The sequence below is a fragment of the Mobula birostris genome, chromosome 1 (genome assembly GCF_030028105.1).
Source record: "Mobula birostris isolate sMobBir1 chromosome 1, sMobBir1.hap1, whole genome shotgun sequence".
In the NCBI taxonomy this organism is placed as follows: Eukaryota; Metazoa; Chordata; class Chondrichthyes; order Myliobatiformes; family Myliobatidae; genus Mobula; species Mobula birostris.
In genome coordinates, this window is record NC_092370.1 from 158,369,548 (window position 1) to 158,389,392 (window position 19,845).

The window sequence follows — 19,845 nt, forward strand, 5'->3', positions numbered from 1 at the left end:
AGAGGTAGAAGGTCACACTGGGGAATAGAGGATGGGGGCGGGGTCGATATTCATACCATCAGGTCAGAGGCTACCCTGATGAGAAAGATTTAAAGAAAATCTGAAGAGCAACTTCTTTCACACAGGATATTGAGAATATGGGAATTAGGAGATATTTAGACAAGTATATAAGAAAGGTTTCAAAAAAAGTTAAAAGTAAATTTATTATCAAAGTACATAGATGTCACCATGTGCAACCTTGTCATTAATTTTCTTGCGGGCGCTTACAATAAATTCGAAGTGAGACAATAGAATTTAGAGGAATATGACTCAAATATAGGGAAATAGGACCAACTCAGGTTAACAACTTTAGCATGAATGAGTTGGTCCAAAAGTCCTGCTTCTGTGCTGTATAACTGGCTCTTGCCAACTTTTTGACATGCAGAAGTACTTGTGAAAGCAAGAAATAAATATGAAACAATTCTGCTAACATTTAGCTGTGGGTCAAAGTCAACGCATGAATGCTGTAATTTTTAAGTGAATGCATATCTGTGTAAATACAACATTTCCTTTTCACTTTGTTTATTCTTTGCCTATTACAGCATTACCATAGTTATGAAGTTTTGATGTTTGTTTTAAATATTACTAGCTGTGACATACTTGTCATTTGTGGTTGAAATAAATTATAGTGATTAGGCTAGAGAAATAATACTTCTCATATGGCAGTTCCATGGAGAGCTGTTGGTTCATAGACACATCTGAACCCACAGCTTTTTGTCAGTGATGGTTGGTCTTTGTAGTACCAAACATCACTGCAGTTTAATAGGGTTATCTATCTTGAACACAAAGTTAACTGATTTTTTTCTAATTTACTGGTAAATGTCTCTGGTTGTGGATGTTTATAATCAATGGGCTTTTAAAGTTGGGGCCTTAGACCTAATTGTTATTTGGAGACCACTCCATCTCTTGAGACAATCATAGCAGCCAGTTCTCAAGGTCAATTGGATCACAAAAAAATATGGGAATAGTAGTAGTGTGAACATGTGGAGGTATGTCTAACAGTCTGTTTTTATTTCCAGAAAGAAAATGCCTTCATTATCAAGAATGACTCGTGCTGACATGGAGAAGTGAGTTTTTGGCTGTTAATCAATTTGAACAGTAAATCCAAGAAATGGAATATAACTATAGTACTACACATGTGGAAGAGGAGTCTAGAGAGTTTTGGTCTGTGCCTTCTTGGGCAATGTTTTTCTTCTATCCATAACTCTGGGTATTTATGGATAAACTGTTCTCACCACCTGCTTTGTCAGAAGTAAAATCAAATTCCTAAGGAAGTGGGCATGTGGTGGTGAACCTAAGGCACATGCAAAAAATTTTGTTTTGTTTTGTTCTTTAAACTCCACCCACAATAAAAATATACATAATGATTGTATTTGCTGCCAAAGGAAGCTACAAATGATTCTTTTTACAACTCAAGAGCAGTGAGATAGTTTCACAGGACACATCGGCTTACATTTGAAATTGTTGCAAACCTGGCATGCACATCAAAATTTGTCTAGTGAGTAGTGGTTACAATAACAGTACTATTAGAGATATTTTTCAACTGTTTTTTAAAAGGCTAATAATTTATGATGTTTTCTAAAATGTTTTTTATTTCAATCTCTCATTTTTTTGTTAATAGTAAAACAAATATAAATAAAAATAAGGACATGACACCCTTTTTCCTGAAAATCCATAATTATTATCACTAATTCATCAATCAGTGATAATCTCTGCTCAAAATTACAATGGTATGTAAAATAATTTTTTAGAAGATTATCACCAACTTGTGCACACTCAAAGGGTTTGCTCCCATGAACATCATGAATCAGTGCAACATGAGCATAAATATCTGCACTTGTTCCTTGGCCATTGAACTGCAAGTGAAAGAACTGTTCCTCACTCTGCCGTTTTCCTCAGCTACATGGCCCTGAAAGTGGTTGAAGCAGAGTTAAGGGACCAAAATCAGCTATTAGAAGTTTCCCAGCAGCAATTAAAGCAGGAACTAAAGTTAGCCAAGGTAAGGTTTTCTGCCAGTTGGCACATTTATTCCCACTTTAATCATGAAGCACTAATAAGCAATTATTAATTTTCCTTTAGTTATCAAATTTATGTTGTTTTGGATTTAATCACTTTTAGAAGCCATCAAAGTACTGTGATGAACAATATCAAAGACTGTTGTACAAAACAAACCTTCAAAATAATAGATTGCTTTTAATGGGAGAGATGTGAAGAGAACTTTGTCTACCTACATGATATTTGCACATCCATGTGCCATAAAATCAGGTTAATAGGTCACCGTTTCCCACCTGAGGACAACAGTTTTGAGACATTTCTTAAAATCCCAAATTTTTCCCAGAATTGCCCATTTACCAATAACATTCTATAAGAAACAAATTATGTCCAGATTGTAAAGTAAACCTGAAACTTGCACCCTTACCTGCAGAGTATAGATAGTGGGAAGATGAATTGGTACCTCTATCTTACAGCCTCCTCCAATTCTCACCTTATTCTCCCACATAGTCCTCACTCTTGGCCTTGCACACTGTCAATCTGTTCTATCAATATGTCTCTCCTCATCCTTGCCACTCCTTTATCTCGGTCTTCTTCACTGGCCACTGGCCATTCTGGCATAAGAACAGACCAGTCAGAAAGTGAAAATAGCATGATGATGATTTTGGCATATGGTGAGGAAAATAAGCAGACGTGTGATTACAAGGTTATTAAGTGAGTTAGAAGAATGAGGTGGATTGAAATTGAAGGTGAACTGGAACCTAGAGGAGGAGGAATAGGGGCCTGTAAAGAGAGTGATACAGTATACAAACTGAAATTCTTGCTCTTCATAGACATCCACGAAACAGGGAAAAAACCTCGAAGAATGAATGACAGAAAAAATTAGGAACCCCAAAGCCCTCCCCCACCCCAACTCATCTTGCTCCAGCAAAAGCAACACCTCCCTCCCACCCACCATGCAAGCAACCCCATGGGGGCCATGATCTAGAGTCTATCAAAAACTACTGTCCATCCCAACACTGACATCTCAAACAGACCCTCCTTCTCTCTCATTAGCGAGGGGGAGAGAGCTATCGCCCCTGCAACAACAAGGGGAGACCAGCAGCTCAATGTTATAATCTGCCGCATCGGTTGTCCGAGTTCCCCAACTCGAAAACCAACAGATGCTCACTCACCATCGAGAGAGAGGGAGAGAGAGAGTAATCACTTGAGTGCAGGGGCCTTCCTTTGACAGCAGTATAAAGCACTTGCTGTCCCAATATTTCAATCTTCGGTCAGTGACATTGGCAAGGAATTGGGTCGTCCATGGGGCTGCATCCAAAGGGCGCATGTCTTTCAGGTCACACCTGGAGATATCAAAACTCCAGGCCACATGGCGAATCCAAGGGCGAGAACCCACGAGCCGTGAGAAACTGCAGTCTGAGCGGTTGCTGTGGATCACAGATGCCAACAGGACTCCAGCCACCTTGAAAAGGAAAAAGAGCCATGAGAAGAGAAGAATAAGCTGTTTTGCAGACTACCTGGAAGAAGTCGCTTGGGTCTGCATAAAACATCTGGTGCCATCTTTAGCTATTCCCACTCCAGTCACTGTTGGATGTTAAAATTAGTGTGGGTTAAGGTGGGGATGAGGAGGGGAAATACATTTTTACTGAATTGTAATATTGTGACTGATAAGAGTGGTAGGAACAGAAACTTTGGTTTCAAAAAGGAGTAGATTAGGAAAGTGTCATCCAAGTGCAAGAACACAATAAAAGTTGATTGTGAACATCCTTTGTTAAGGTACTATAGTAAATAGTTCCTTTACTAGGGCTTTTGATTTTTAAAAACTTCATTGACCAGATTATTAACTCCTCATAGCCATCTTCTATTTCTGACTCTACTACCGTTTGTATTTTGATTCAGCTCTCCACTTCTTATTAACAGGATCAGGTACATGATTATATGATTAAAAATGGAAATTTGCAATCTGAAAATGAAGCATTGAGCAAGAGGGTACAGAATTGTGCGGTCATACTGGAGAATAACCTGATTGATCCTGGTAGGAACCAGATTTTCAATTGCCTATATAAGTGTATTCTTGGTTTATTTACTTTTAATACAGCAATCAGTCTTATTTCCCCAACACACACAAAAAATGCTGGTGAACGCAGCAGGTCAGGCAGCATCTGACCTGCTGCGTTCACCAGCATTTTTTGTGTGTGTTGCTTGAACTTCCAGCATCTGCAGATTTCCTCATGTTTGAGTCTTATTTCCCCTCTTATTTTTCTGTAGTCCTGCAACTTACTCTCTCCAATCCACATCAACTCCCTTGGTATTTTAGTCTGAATTGTTTACTATTTACCTAAATTGAGGAGTAGCTTGCATCACCATTTAACCTTTAGGACATCTTCAGAAGTGGGAGAAAAATAAAACACTTGGTGGAAACCCATGTGCACCAGGAAAGATTTACATATTTCATATAGACAATACCCAAGGCTGGGATCAAACCTGAATTCCTGGAGCAGTGAGGATACAGTTCTAAAACAGCAATGCTATTCATAAAGAAATAATTCACTTGGAAATGAATGCATGAGAAAACTGGTTGCTGCTTCAAGGTGCAAGTACTGGGAAAAGGAATGTTCATATTTTGTAAAGCATTATCATTTCAAACAGAATTACGCTAGTGTTCAAAATCATTTTTTATAGAACTTCTGTTTTGCCAGCGTTTCTTTTACTGTGCTTTGTCTCTTTGATTACCTGGTCCTGGACCAATTAAGACTGTGTTACCTGTTCAGATCCACTTGCGTCATCTTGTATAAAATGTTCTTTGGGGTCAGGTTGGAAAGCTGAATATTTGCCTTGATAGGTGCCTTTGAAGTAGATATCAGGTTTTCCCTCCTTTTTCTGAAAGTGGTGATAGTGGATGCATGTAGCACTGTGCTAGCTACTCCACTGGAGCACTCTTACATTCTCTGCTGGGATATTTAAACAAAAAACTGAATGGAAATCATTTTGACCACATTCGACTGATTTGTCTCACTTCTCTCAAGGACAAGACTTTTTTTTCCCTGTACTTTATTATCCTGAGTGAGAGCATGTACATAAACCAACTTCACACATGCCAATTTTCCAGAGTTTATTTCAGTAATTTGCATATTCTAGTTCAACTGTACTCAACTTGTGCACTCTCAGTTTCAGCTAATAAAATAATTGAAGACAATGAACAAACAAGTGCATGTCGAAGGGACACAATGGTAAGAGATATTTTGCATTTAAGTTTAGTTGGTGTGCGATGAAATAAGAAACTGCAGCCATTAACAGGTTAGGAGAATGTTTTGATACAGTGTGGTTTTTGCCTTCAAAGGTCAGAATTTATTGGTCAACCCTCATTGCCTTCAAATGGTAAGCCATCAATTTAAGCCAGTGCAGGTACTATCTTGGTACCATTGGACAGGGTGTTCAGAATTGGGACTTAAAGTCAGTGAAGTAACAACAATTATAATTCCAAGTCAAGATAGTGAGTAATTAGGCTATCTCGTGGCAAGATGTTCCCATCTGGTCAAAAGTTTTGTCAAGCTTTTGAGAAAGCCTGGATCACATGCTTCATTATAATTTGCAACCATTGTATGTCGTAGAAGGGCAGAGAGGGGGTGTATAGGTTGCCATGTGCACTGCTTTGCATACATTTGAGACACCACTGCATTTAAGATTTGTGGATGTTATATTTTATATTATTGTCAAAACAAATGCAATTTTTAAACAGTTGTTCATATGCAAATATTGCAGAAAGCTCTGGCTTGTGGTTTAATCCTGCTTCCCCATGGTTCTCACTAGTGAGATGTGCTCCAAATTGGGACTAAATTTGTACAGGGATTGGGCTGTTTTAATATACTCACCAGCCAGAGAAGTCAGTTTCCATAAGACATAAGGGAGGATGAGAGCATTCAGCCCATCTAGTCTGTTCTGCCATTCGATCACGGCTGATTTGTTGCCTCGCAACACCATTCTCGTTTTCCATGTAAAAAATGGGAAGCGGCAGTAGTATCAGCTGTGCAGGAAAGAGAATCATTTTTTAAAAATTGACCTGCATCTACATCTGTACCATATTGGTTTGATCACTGTTCGCCAACAGTACTTGTCTGATTCTCTCATGAATCAATCCTTTTTAATGATTTTGAAGGAAGGATGTACATCTGAACCGTTAGTCAGCTTGCATCTTCTTTAGGGCTGTTCAGAAATTGGACATGTTTTTCAATGGTTATCCTTTAGGATTGAGAGTGACTTCCATTCTGCATCTGACATGACTATGGCTGGTGTGGGACTTTTGCCCGCAGATGGGGTAGGATGTGCCTGAGGAGCAGGAGGATAGGTAATCGCTGAGATGATGCTGTCTTTGTCAGTGAGGTAGGGTTCTTTGTGCTTGGATGAACAGATTTGGTTCTTAATCCCATCCCAGATACTCCTCCACTTTGAGTGGTCATGGGGACTGTCAAGAGTTTTTGACGTTTTGAGTACATGAACAATGCAAAGAAAAACAAAGTACACAGCTCTCCTTAAGCATGTTATGATCAAATTACAACTGAATACTAAGGGTGAAATTTCCCCAAATCCTTTTAATTATGATTTGTACTGTTTGAATTTCAAACTCTGCATCTGTTGCTTCAGGCACTTGTGGAGAATCTCCAGAAGGAATTAGAAAATTGGGGAAGGAACAAAATGGAGAAGAGAGATGGGTTCCAGGTAAGTATTCATTTCTAGGTACAGTGAGACTATGTGTACTTCTCAAGTAAAATGTTATCTTGAATATTGCTTCACATACTGTAATGATGCTGAAAATATTCACTGAAGAAAAATCCAGAAACTTGAGCATTCAATCCAGGGTACCAGAGAATCTGTACGCACTAATCAGTTCTTTTGATGGTTTTAATAAATTTGCAAGATCCAATAATCTATAGGCTGCAACACATTGTATAATACAATAAAGCTGAAACTGCTATCCTGTTATTCAGAAGTCGTAATGATTTGGCTTCTTGCTCCCTGGCACTACCCTTCATCTCACTAGATTCGTATATCACCAAAACTTACTATTCAGCTGAATTTCCACTTCACAAAGATCTGTTATTTTGATATCAGTGCAGTGAGATTTGTGACAGCAATGACAAAATTGAGCTGAGCTACACTACTATCTTAAATAGCATTGAAAAGGACACTTTTTTGGTGCAGAGCAGTGTTAAGTACTGAGATTAGAGCAAATGTGAGAGATCTCAAATTGGGACTTTGAGATAGTCCGTTTAATATCGGTCAGAGGTTCAGTTTATAACTATGGGCTAACAATTTCATTTCTGAGTTAGCTTGAGTGGCGAATCACAATAATAACTTTATATCAATGAACTATACATACACTGTTTTCTGTATTGGTGTTTGATTTGGATCCTGCAATTGCACAAAATTGACTTACAATAGTTCCTATTATGCGATAGTGGGGAAATGAATAATCATTGTTATCCATCTGTGTTGTGAAGGATTTTGACAGTTTAGTGTATGGGACAGTGGAACACAGGAACAGACCCATTTGGTACAGGATATCTGGACTAATCATGATGCCAGTTTAAAATGCACACCATCCTGAACAAATTATAATTAGAATTTAAATGCAGAAAGATTTTCCAAGTGTTTTCATCTACGTTTTCACTCTGTGTACTTACTGTTTTTAAACTTCCTAATGAAAATTTACATGCAGTGCAGAATATTCCTTTTTTGCTTTGTTTCTACTGGTGAAAACAAAGCTTTGGGGGCAAGAAAAATAGGTTTGAGAATTTCCACCTGTCCCATTTTTGGCCGCTTTATTGACTACTTGCTTGTCTGCCTCCTGGTACAAATCAAAATGTTCATTCTTTGCAAGTAATTGCAGAGAATTCCAACTGAAAGACAAATTTTTGATGTTGACATGTTGATGCTTACATGATAATCATAACAGGAAGCTGTCTTATCTAATGTCAGTATTATCAATCACTCTGTTACTGCTGAGAGTTCAAGTTGTCTGCTTTTATATCTGCTAGATTGGAAAAAAAAATCTAACTTAACTCAATTTTTTTTTTTCCTGATTTGTGCTGACTTGGTTTTGAAGTGCATTCTGAATTCAAAATGTTTACATTGTAAATAGGAGATGAGGCTGAAGTTACAGAATGCCAAGGAAGAGAGTAATAGAATTGTAGAAGAAGTGGACTTGTTCAAGCAAGAGATGGAGGAGTGGAGACTCTGTTTAAGTCAAGTTAAAGAACATTTAGATCAGAATGCTGAATGACCTGAACATCAACGTTACAATTAACTATTTAAAATTTGTATGAGAAGTGTATATGCATGAAGGAACTGTACAGAAGATATAAAGAGGATAATGGAGAGCTGGCTACTAACCAGACAAGTAATAACAATTTACCTTGTAAAATAAAAAAAAATGATTCTGCTTTTTGCATTTGGACCAAAGTGTTTTCTATTGAATCCAAATACACTTGAGTAACTGTTATCTAATATAGTTTTCTATTAAAACTTCTCTTACGGAAATAAAATATTGACATGCCTCTGATGTTTTTGGTTATTAATGAAGTTGCATGTTGTGGACTGCTTAGAGGAATTCGGGAGTTTTTGCATACACAAATAAGTATTGCCCTTATTTTTGCTTGACCTTTTCGATGAATCCCAAACTCCGACTGGTCGCTGTTCAGGCTTTGAAAAATCGGCCTCCTGAACTGGGTGAAGACACTATTACTTTTTGCCTCTGATTGGCTACTGTTCAATCACATTATATTTCAAGAGCAAAGCTTGTTTAACATTTAAAGGTGTACATTACATTAGTAACTAATTGCTATAAAACAAACAACAATATCTAAATCTGGTCTGTCACTTCTTCCAGTCTGATTTCAATAATGGCACATCCAGGATTGCAGCTCTCTTTGTAGTTGATTTAAGACTGCATGCAGTTGCATACAGGTTTTATATTAAATGTTTCCAGTTGGAAGTCCTAGCAAAACGGGCAAGTTAAGGATGGTGATGAATATTGGTAGCTTGGGTTGAGACATTTGATGTTGCAGTGTCACTGAGTTTGGCAATTAGCTTGCAGATGGTTATCACTAGTCGAGGGGACATCTTCAGTGCATAGTTGGTGTTCCTCTCTGGGAGTGCTCGTGAGTCCAACAAACTAAGTGCACCAGTCATTAGGGTAGGGTTGTAGATTTTTTTTGTAGCTCTAGCTTTTTGATGAATTTGCAAACAAAATGCAACTGGAATGTACGCAATTTTAATTGATGTTCAAAATCACCTTGGAGTGTTTCAAAACAAAAATAGTTTTAATATTGTTTGTAAATTACAACTGAGATATCTCCCATGCATTGAGAAAGTAAGGAGGCATGGGATCCAAGGGGACATTGTTTTGTGGATCCAGAACTGGCTTGCCCACAGAAGGTAAAGAGTGGTTGTAGATGCGCATGTGCCGGTCATGCATGCAACCTGTTACAGCCGTTCCAACTAGTTTTCTTACTTTACTTTTTTAACTTACGTTATTTGTTGTATTTTTTTTTCCACGGTAACATGTTGAAGCTGCACCCTCTCTAACATGCTGGTGGAGAGAGTTTTATTTGGGTTTTTAGCACTGGAAATAGTTACATTCAGACACATCTCATTAGTGGGGCAGCAGTATGGTCACATTGTTTATTCCACAGACCAGCTGATTGCGCTTATGCTGGCCGGTTTAGCAAACAGAGCAGTGGACGTCCTGCTGAAATCTGAAGGAAAACACACACAGGATGCAGAGGGGATCACAAAGGCGAGGAAAGAGGACCGGGTCGAAACAACAGAGACTTATGGAGAAGGGGAGTTTGGTGGGTAATAAAATGGACGAGTTGACGGCGCTAGCCAGGAGTCAGAGAACATTTCGGGAGTGCAGTGTTACGTGTTTTACTGAAACGAGGCTGTATGAGAACATACCCGACCAAAACTTTTCCATGGAGGGCTTCCAGACCGTTCGGGCTGACCGGAAGTGCACTGAGAGCGGTAAGCGTAAAGAAGGTGGGGGCTTGCTGTTCTGGTTAACAAAGTCATATTACGATCAAGGAACGTGTTTGTAGACTGGATATTGAACTTTTTGCTGTTGGACTCTGGCCATATTCCACTGAGATACAACACTGGCTATCATGGGAGGTTGATCCTGCCTGTGGCCATCGAACTTTGCAGCTCCTCCCGTGGAGGGTCAGACACCCTGAGCCAATAGGCTGGTCCTGGACTTATTTCCATCTGGCATAGTTTGCATATTGTTGTTTGATTGAGGTTTTTGTTTTGCTATATTTATGCTCTATTCATGGTTGGTGCAGCTGTAACGAAACCCAATTTCCCTCGGGATCAATAAAGTATATGTATCTATCTATCTAGATTGGTCATATTCTTTATGGAGGTCAGTTACCAGTGGTGTGCCTCAGGGATCTGTTCTGGGACCCCTACTCTTTGTGATTTTTATAAATGACCTGGATGAGGAAGTGGAGAGATGGGTTAGTAAGTTTGCTGATGACACAAAGGTTGGAGGTGTTGTGGATAGTGTGGAGGGCTGTCAGAGGTTACTGCGGGATATTGATAGGATGCAAAACTGGGCTGAGAAGTGGCAGATGGAGTTCAACCCAGATAAGTGTGAGGTAGTTCGCTTTGGTAGGTCAAATATGATGGCAGAATATAGTATTAATGGTAAAACTCTTGGCAGTGTGGAGGATCAGAGGGATCTTGGGGTCCGAGTCCGAGATCCCTCTGCTGTGCAGATTGACTGGTTAAGGAGGCATACGGTGCATTGGCCTTCATCAATTGTGGGATTGAATTTAAGAGCCAATAGGTAATGTTGCAGCTCTATAGGATCCTGGTCAGATCGCATTTGGAGTACTGTGCGCAGTTCTGGTCGCCTCACTACAGGAAGGATGTGGAAACCATAGAAAGAGTGCAGAGGAGATTTGCAAGGATATTGCCTGGTTTGGGGAGCATGCCTTATGGGAATAGGTTGAGTGAACTCAGCCTTTTTTCCTTGGAGCGATGGAAGATGAAAGGTGTACAAGATAATGAGAGGCAGTGATCATGTGGATAGTCAGGCTTTTTCCCAGGGTTGAAATGGCTAGCACGGGCACAGTTTTAAGGTGCTTGGAAGTACGTACAGAGGAGATGTCAAGGGTAAGTTTTTTTTACATGGTGAGTGCAAGGAATGGGCTGCCGGTGATGGTGATGGAGGCAGATACGATAGGGTCTTTTAAGGGGCTCCTGGATTGCTACATGGAGCTTAGAAAAATAGAGGGCTATGGGTAACCATTGGTAATTTCTAAGATAAGGACATGTTCGGCACAGCTTTGTGGGCTGAAGTGCCTGTATTGTGCTGTAGGTTTTCTATGTTTCTAAGTTTTTTTCAGATATATAAAGAGTGAAAGAGAGGAACTGAATTTTCCTGGGGCTGGAATGAGTAGCACGAGAGAGCATAGTTTTAAGGTGCTTGGATGTAGGTACAGAGGAGATATTAGGGGTAAATTTTTTTACACAGAGAGTGGTGAGTGCGTGGAATGGGCTGCCAGTGACAGAGGTGGATACGATAGGGTCTTTTAAGAGACTCTTGGACAGGTACATGGAGCTCAGAAAAATAGAGGGCTGTGGGTAACCCCAGGTAATTTCTAAGGTAAGGACATGTTCGACACAGCTTTGTGGGCTGAAGGGCCTGTATTGTGCAGTAGGTTTTCTATGAGAGAACAGTCAATATTGGACTGTTGGAAAATTACACTGGAGAGATAGGAACAGGGTGCAAGAAAATTGTGGATGAACTGAATAAGTATTTTGCATCAGTCTTCACTGTGGAGGACACTAGTATGCTGGATGTTTGAGAGTGTCAAGGGCAGGAGTGAGTGCAGTTGCTATTACTAGGGAGATGATACTGCTTGGGAAATTGAAAGGTCTGAAGGTAGATAAATCACTTCGACCTGATGGACTACACCAGAGGTAGTTGAAAGAAATTCAACAATTGTGGAGACATTAGAAATTCTCTTTCAAGAGTCAGATTCTGGCATTGTTCCGGAGGAATGGAAAATTGCAAATGTCACTCCACTTTTCAAGAAAGGAAGGAAGCAGAAGAAAGGAAATTATAGGCCTGTTAGTCTGACCTTAGTGGTTGGGACATGTTGGGAGTCCATTATTAAGGATGAGGTTTTGGGGTACTTGGAGGTACCTGATAAAGTATGCCAAAGTCAGTGTGGTTTCCTTAAAGGAAAATGTTGCCTAACAAATCTGTTGGATTTCTTTGAAGAAATAACAAACAGGATAGACAAAGGAGAATTGGTGGATGTTGTGTACTTGGATTTTCAGAAGGCCTTTGACAAGGTGCCACACATGAGTCTGCTAAACAAGATAAGAGCCCATAATATTACAGGAAAGATACTAGTGTGGATAGAGTTTTGGCTGCTGGGTAGGATACAAAGAGTGGGAATAAAAGGATCCTTTTTAGATTGTCTGCCAGTGACTGGTGGTGGTCCACAAGGGTCTGTACTGGAACCACTTATTTTTAACATATTTCAGCTATTTGGATGATGGAATTGATGGCTTTGTGACCAAGTTTGTGGATGATATCAAGATATGTGGAGGGGCAGATACTGTTGAGGAAGCAGAGAGGCTGCACGAAGACTTAGACAAATTAGGAGTGGGCAAGGAGGTGGCAGATGCAATACAGTGCTGGGAAGTGTATGGTTATGCTCATTGGTAGAAGAAGTAAAAGCATAGTCTATTTTCTAAACGGAGAAAAATATCAGAAGTGCAAAGGGATTTGGGAGTTCTCGTGCAGGATTCCCTGAAGGTTAATTTGCAGGTTGAATCACTAGTAAGGAAGATGAATGCAATGTTAGCATTCATTTCAAGAAGACTAGAATATAAAAGCAAGGATATAATGCTGAGGCTGTATAAGGCACTGGTGAGGCTGCATTTGGAGTATTTTGTGTAGTTTTGGGCCTCTTATTTAAGAAAGGATGTGTGTACGTTAGAGAGGCTTCAAAGGAGGTTCACAAGAATGATTTAGGAATGGAAGAGCATATGAGCAGCAATTGAAGGGTCGGGGCCTGTACTTGAACTTAGAAGAATGGTGGGGGGGGGGGCGGGGGATCTCATCGAAACCTAATTCAATGTTGAAAGGCCTAGATAGGGTGGATGTGAAAAGGATGTTTCCTTTGATTGGGGAGTCTAGGACTAGAGGGCACAGCCTCAAAATAGTGGGATTTAGAACTGAGATGAGAAGGAATTTCTTTAGCCAGCAGGTGGTGAATCTGTGGAATTCTTAGTCACAAGCAGCTGTGGCCAGGCCACTGGGTGCATCTAAGGCAGAGGTTAGTAGGTTCTTGATTAGTCGGGGCGTGAAAGGATATGGGGAGAAGGCAGGAGATTGGAGTTGAGAGGGAAATGGATCAGACATGATGAAATAGCAGAGCAGATTTGATGGGCTGAATAGCCTAACTGTGCTCCAATGTCTGGACATCAGATTCTGAGGCGGTGGTGTTTGCTTCATGATTAGCTCATTGTGCTGCACACAATCCTGTCAACCTCGAACATCTGACAGTCAAATGTGCATTCTATCTGCGGAGGGAGTTTTCTGCTATCGTCCTCATGGCAGTGTACATTCAATCCCTGGCTAACATCGGGCAGGCACTGGAAAAGCTGAGCACTAATCACAGTCTGGAGATGGCGCACCCTGCTGCTTTCCCGATCTTTGCAGGGGACTTCAACTATGTTAGAATGAGGATGTCTTTGACAAACTACCACTAACATGTCACTGTGGAGCCAGGGGAGCCAACACACTTGGCTACTGTTAGACTACCATCAAGAATGCCTACTGTGCCATCCCAGGCTGGCACTTCACCAAATCTGATCACCTGCCTGTACTTCTCCCAGCACATAGGCAGAGATTGATGACCACAGTACCAGCAGTGAGGACTGTGGAGGAGTGCTTACAGCAGTGAGGACCGTGAGGGAGGTGAAGGAGTGCTTACAGGACTACTTTGAATTGGTGGATTGGAAAATATTCAGGGATTCATCTTTGGATCTGAATGACTATGCCACAGTTGCCGTTGACTTCATCTGGACCTGTGTGGATGAGTGTGTGCCTTGGACGAACCAGGAGATTCATAGTTTGCTATGGGCTAGATCTGTGGCATTCAAGACCCATGATCCAGAACTTTACAAGATCTACAGAAAGCTATCATAAGAGCAAAAAAGCATTTGTGAGTGAAGTTAAAGATGCAATCTAATGCGCTTCAACTGTGGCAAGGTTTGCATGTTATTACTTACTATAAGACGAAACCTAACATCATAAATGTCTGTGATGCTTCACTACCTGATGAGCTCAACACCTCTTATGCACACTTTGAAAGGGAGAGTATACCTATGTGAACCCCTGCAACATCTGGCAACCCTGGAATATCTGTCTTGGAGGCCGATGTCAGAACATCTATCAAGGCATTAGCCCTGAGAGTGTACCTGGCAGGGCACTGAAAACCTACGCCAATCAACTGGCAGGAGTGTTCAAGGACATTTTCAACCACTCACTGCTGAAGTCAGAAGTTTCCATCTGCTTCAAAATCAATTATATTGGAGCAGAATGAGCTGCCTCAAACATTATTACCCGGAAGCACTCACATCTACTGTTTTGAAATGTTAGTCACGGCTAGAATTAACCCCTACCTGAGCAAAGACCTGGACCTGCTGTAATTTGCCTACTGCCACAACAGATCTACAGCAGATGCAATCTCACCACTGGCTCTCCGCTTGGTCTTGGACCATCTGGACAACAGCAAAACCTGTCATACTACTATTTATTGACTAGAACTCAGTGTTTAGCACCATCATCGCCTTAGTACTAATCAACAAGCTTCAAAACCTAGGGCTCTATACTTCCCTCTGCAATGGATCATTGATTTTCTTATTGGGAGGCCTCAGTCAGTTTGAATCGGGAATAACATCTCCTTACTGTCAATCGACACCAGTGCACCTCAAGGATGCATACTGAGCTCACTGCTCACTCTCTCTACATCAAGACTGTGGCTTGGCACAGCTCAAATGCCATCTATAAATTTGTAGGTAATACATCTGTTGTTGGCAGAATTTCAGATGATAATGAGGAGGCATGCAGAACTGAGATTGGCTGGTTGAGTGGTGTCGCTGCAATAACCTTTGACCAAAGAATTGATTGTGGACTTTGGAGAGGGCAAGCCAGGCAGGAGAACACACACCAGTCTTCATGGAGGGGTCAGCAGTGAAAGTAGAAGAAGAATATCTTTATTGTCATTGTTGTGGAGCAATGAAACACAGTTTAGCAGCTCAACGTTTTGCAGCATGACAAAGAATATATACATAAAATAAACTCTAAAACCTCAGGAGTGCAGTCCAAAATTAATAATATATGGATGGGGGGGTAGGACTATCGCACACCTGCCATTCCTGGAAGTGTGATGCATTTAGCTGCCGCCGTCTTAGGAGGGAGCAGGAGAAGGGAAGGGAGTGTTATATATTTCACTGTTTGTGGGTAGAAGCTGTTAAGAAGTCTCTTTGTTTTTGTCCTTAATGCTCTGTATCTCTTCCCAGAAGGTAGAGGGGAAAACAGGTGATGTCCAGGATGAGTGGGATCCTTCGAAATACAAGTAGCCTTCTTTTGAAGTCTGCCAGTATAAATGTCTCTGAGGGAGGGTAATGTTGTGCCAATAACCCGCTCTGCTACCCTCACCACCCACTGCAAGTCCTTCCTGTTCTGTTCTGTGCAGCTGGCAAACCACACTGCACAGCAATACGTCAGGAGGCTCTCTGTAGTTGTCCGATAGAAGTTGATCAGCAGGTGATGAGGGAGGAAAGTAGTGAACAGTCACAGTTTCCTGGGTGCCAGAATCTCAAGGATCTATTCCTTGCCCAATATATCAATGTAGTCAAGAAGAAGGCATGCCAGTGGGTATACTTCATTCAGAGTTTGAGCTGATTTGGTATGTCACCAAAGACTTAAGCTAATTTCTACAGATGTACTATGGAGAACATTCTGAGTATTCTACGCACAGAACACATTTCAGGAAATTGATCACTTAGCTGACCTTCTGCTACCTGCCTACAGGCAGAGGCTAAATAGCAAGGGTCCAGAAATTAGGAGAACAAAGAGGTGTTCAAGGGAGGAAGAGCAGCGGCCATGGAATTGCTTTGAGTTGGTGGACTGGGCCGTGTTCAAGGACTCATGGTGGATCTGAATGGATACACCATGGTTTCATGGACTTTATGAAAATAGTTGTAGAGTCCCTACAAAATTATTCAGAGACTTCCCCAACCAGAAGCCTGGATGAACCACAATCCGCTGAGGGCCAGAACAGAAGCATTCAAGTCTGGCGACCAAGAGAGTTACAAGAGGTCCAGGTACAATCTCCAGAAAGCCATCTCATGGGTGAAGTGGCTGTTCCGTACTAAACTTGATCAATGAAGGATGCTTGACAATTGCAGTAGGGTTTGAATGCTATCACCTCTTGCAAAATGAAACAAGCACCATAGCTGACAACAAGTCTCACTTGCAGATAAGCTCAAGGCCTTCTATACTCATTTTGATGATCAAAGCATGAAGGAACCATCACAAACTCCTACAGCCCAATGACCCTGTGATTTCAATTTCTGAGGCCAATTTGAAAGCATCCTTCAGGAGCATGAACCCGTGAAAAGCATTTGGCCCAGATGGGGTACCTGGCCAAGTACTATACACCTGTGCTGATCAACTGGCTGGAGTGTTCACAGAGATCTTTAGTCTCTCACTTTGGTAGTCTGAGGTACCCACCTGCCTCAATGACTATCGTCCAATAGCATTTACGTCCTCAGTGATGAAGTGTTTTGAAAGTGTGATGATGAAACTCCTGCCTGAGAAGTGATTTGGATCTACTCCAGTTTGCGTACTGGCACAACAGGTCCATGTCACATACCATTTCATTGACTCTTCACTCAATCCTGGAACATCTGGATAGCAAAGGTGCAGAGGATGACATTACTATCACAGGTCAGATCAAAGGTGATGACAATCAGCAATAAAGGAGGGAGATTGAAAATCTGGCTGAGTGGTGCCACAACAACCACCTCTCACTCAATGTTAGCAAGATGAGGGAGCTGATTATAGACTTCAGGAGAAGGAAACTAGAGGTACATGAGCCAGTCCTCATCGGAGGGTCAAAGATGAAGGTCACTAACTTTAAATTCCTCAGTGGAGATTTTTAAGGATATTATGAGTGCAGTAGATAGAGGGGAAGAGGTGGATGTTGCATACTTGGATTTCCAGATAAATTGCAGTATAAAAGACTCATCAGGGATAATATATTAGCATGGATAGAGGACCAGTTAACCAATAGAAGGCAGAAAGTTGGGATGTATGAATGTTTCTCAGGTTGGCAGTAGGTGGTGGGCAATTGCCAACAGGGGTCAGTGCTGGGCCCACAACAGTTCATGATATACATTAACAATTTGGAAGAGGGGGCTGAATGTACTGAATTTTATGTTTGCTGATGACACTAAATTGAATGGAAAAGAAAACTACCGCAGAGGAAGCGGTCTGTGGGAAGATGTAGATAGGTTAAGTGACTGAGCAAGCAGATGGAGTACTTACCGAATCTCGAAAGGTTGACATAGAGAGGAAGTTTCAAATAGTGGGAGAGTCTAAGATCAGAGGCCACAGCCTCTGAATAGAAGGACATCCGTTTAGAACAGAGATTATTTTAGTCAGAGGGTGGTGAACACCGTCATTGGGTATATTTAAAGAGACGTTGATAGATTCTTGATTAGTAAGGACTTCAAAGGTTACAGGGAAAAGGCCAGAGAATAAGGCTAAGAGGGGAAATAAATCAGCCATGATCGAATGGTAGAGAAACTCAATGGGCTGAATGGCCTAGTTCTGCTCCTATGTTTTATGGGTTTATTGAGTAAAATATTGGTATATACAAGATACTAACTTACCTCATATATACAAGATACTACTTTGGAAGTGCTGGCCAGAAAGGACTACAATCTACAAATCAATGAATTCAAATGAATCAAGGGCAGTGGAAATCAATTGTCTTTGTTCTTGCCATGAGGTTGATGGAACAGAGTCTTCCATTTTGTGAAGCTGCTCCGTGTCCTCCATCTTGTGAGCTCATTTTTCTTGGCTGAATCAGTGTTTTAAAGGAGAGACAACAATAATCCAGGTAATCTGCTGGACAAGAGATCATTTTGAAATAATAAGTTATTTGTGAGGTGTTCTGTGATATAATATGTAGGTTTGTGAATGGTGCTGTTTGTGTCTTCCCTGAGAGATTTGAGCTGGTTACTGGTTGGAAACAGATTTAGAACAAAAAGCCACATATTACCAGTTATCACTTGTGGAAGAGGGCAATAAATGGATACTGGCTTGAACCAGGGCCAATAAGGTGATATAGGTCAGTCAGGTGACCTAGAGACAAGAAGATTGAAACACAACATTTGAATCGAAAGAAGTGTTAAAAAGAACTGCGAATGTAAAGCAGCAACAACTCTCCAGAGACCAACCTTCGCAGACATGATAATAAAGGTACTTGTCAGTAGATACAGATTCTCTCTGTGCCTATCTGATCATTATTACTAAGAAGTAATCCTTGAAACAAGGAAAAATAGATCATCATCTTGTGATCAATAAATGAAAGATTGCAGCATGCTGTGGTGCTGAGTGACTTGGGAATCCTTGTGCATGAATAGTAAAGATTAGTTTGCAGGTGCAACAGGTTTTCAAAAAGGCAAATTGAATGCTGGCCTTCATTGTTAGAGAGGTAGAATTTAAGAGCAGATATGTTAATTATATTTTAGGACAAACGTTTTATATTACACAAGGCTGCTGATTGGTCTTTCTGTTTCAAAAAAACAAGGTGTGCTATCATCAGATAGTGACCATTGATCATATGTGGTTCACGTAAGTAACCGTAGTAACAGGAATAACTTTTAAAGATAAGAATTTTATCACTGAAGCCAAAAACGCTTGAGCTTTATGAGCCTATTTGTATAGAAGCATGTGATGTTAATGGGAAACTTTGCTGGGTGAATTATTCATTTCAGTAAAGTCTGAAATGGTTTTAACATTTGAAAACGATTTTAATTGCATGGCCTACTGTTGTCAAGTCTGGGAAGCTATACTTCTGATAGCCCATTTCTTGAAAGTAAATGAAAATGTCAATGATTTAATGCTATTTCATCTTGGTGTTATCCTGTTCCACATCCTGTTTATTTATTTATTTATTTATTGGGATACAGCATAGAATAACCCCTTCCGTCCCTTAGAGCTGCGCTGCCCAGCAACCCCCGATTTAATCCTCATCTAATCAGGGGACACTTTACAATGACTATTTAACCTACAAACCAGTATGTCTTTGGACTGTGGGAGGAAACTGAAGCAACTGATGGCGTAACATAAGGTGCTGGAACTGCTCAAGTCAGGTAGGCATCTGTTAATATTTCAGTTCAATGACATTTCATCAAAATCGTTCTTATAATAGGTTATCCACCTGAACATTGCCTATTTCTCACTTCAGAGATGACCAGCCTGAAGTATCCAATGCCAATTTTGTGTTGAAATAAGGATGTCAGTTTGCCTCCACCATGTGGAAGATGGAGGTAGTGCACAAGACTTGGTTAAATATGTGTATCACAATGTGAACTTCAAATATCATTACTGGGACTTTCTTATTCGCTACGAACTGGTGTGGTCATTGACAGGAGTCTAACCCTTAAAGGCACCTAGATGAAATTTTATTTGTGGCCCTCTTAGCAGTGATC

The 19,845-nt window shown here is 40.7% G+C and overlaps 1 protein-coding gene across 4 annotated transcripts in view; it reads left to right on the forward strand.

Annotated features, from left to right (window-relative positions):
• knstrn (kinetochore localized astrin (SPAG5) binding protein) overlaps nucleotides 1-8,582 on the forward strand; it is a 37,522-nt gene extending 28,940 nt beyond the window's left edge. For all 4 annotated transcript variants that reach the window (XM_072264865.1, XM_072264857.1, XM_072264875.1 and 1 more), the window contains exons 4-9: nucleotides 1,059-1,106; nucleotides 1,939-2,038; nucleotides 3,955-4,069; nucleotides 5,203-5,264; nucleotides 6,676-6,750; nucleotides 8,174-8,582. In XM_072264865.1, the coding sequence (XP_072120966.1) occupies nucleotides 1,059-1,106; nucleotides 1,939-2,038; nucleotides 3,955-4,069; nucleotides 5,203-5,264; nucleotides 6,676-6,750; nucleotides 8,174-8,314 (541 nt within the window). In that variant the 3' untranslated portion in view covers nucleotides 8,315-8,582. The remainder of the gene's footprint in view (nucleotides 1-1,058; nucleotides 1,107-1,938; nucleotides 2,039-3,954; nucleotides 4,070-5,202; nucleotides 5,265-6,675; nucleotides 6,751-8,173) is intronic.
• The last annotated feature ends 11,263 nt before the right edge of the window (nucleotides 8,583-19,845 follow it).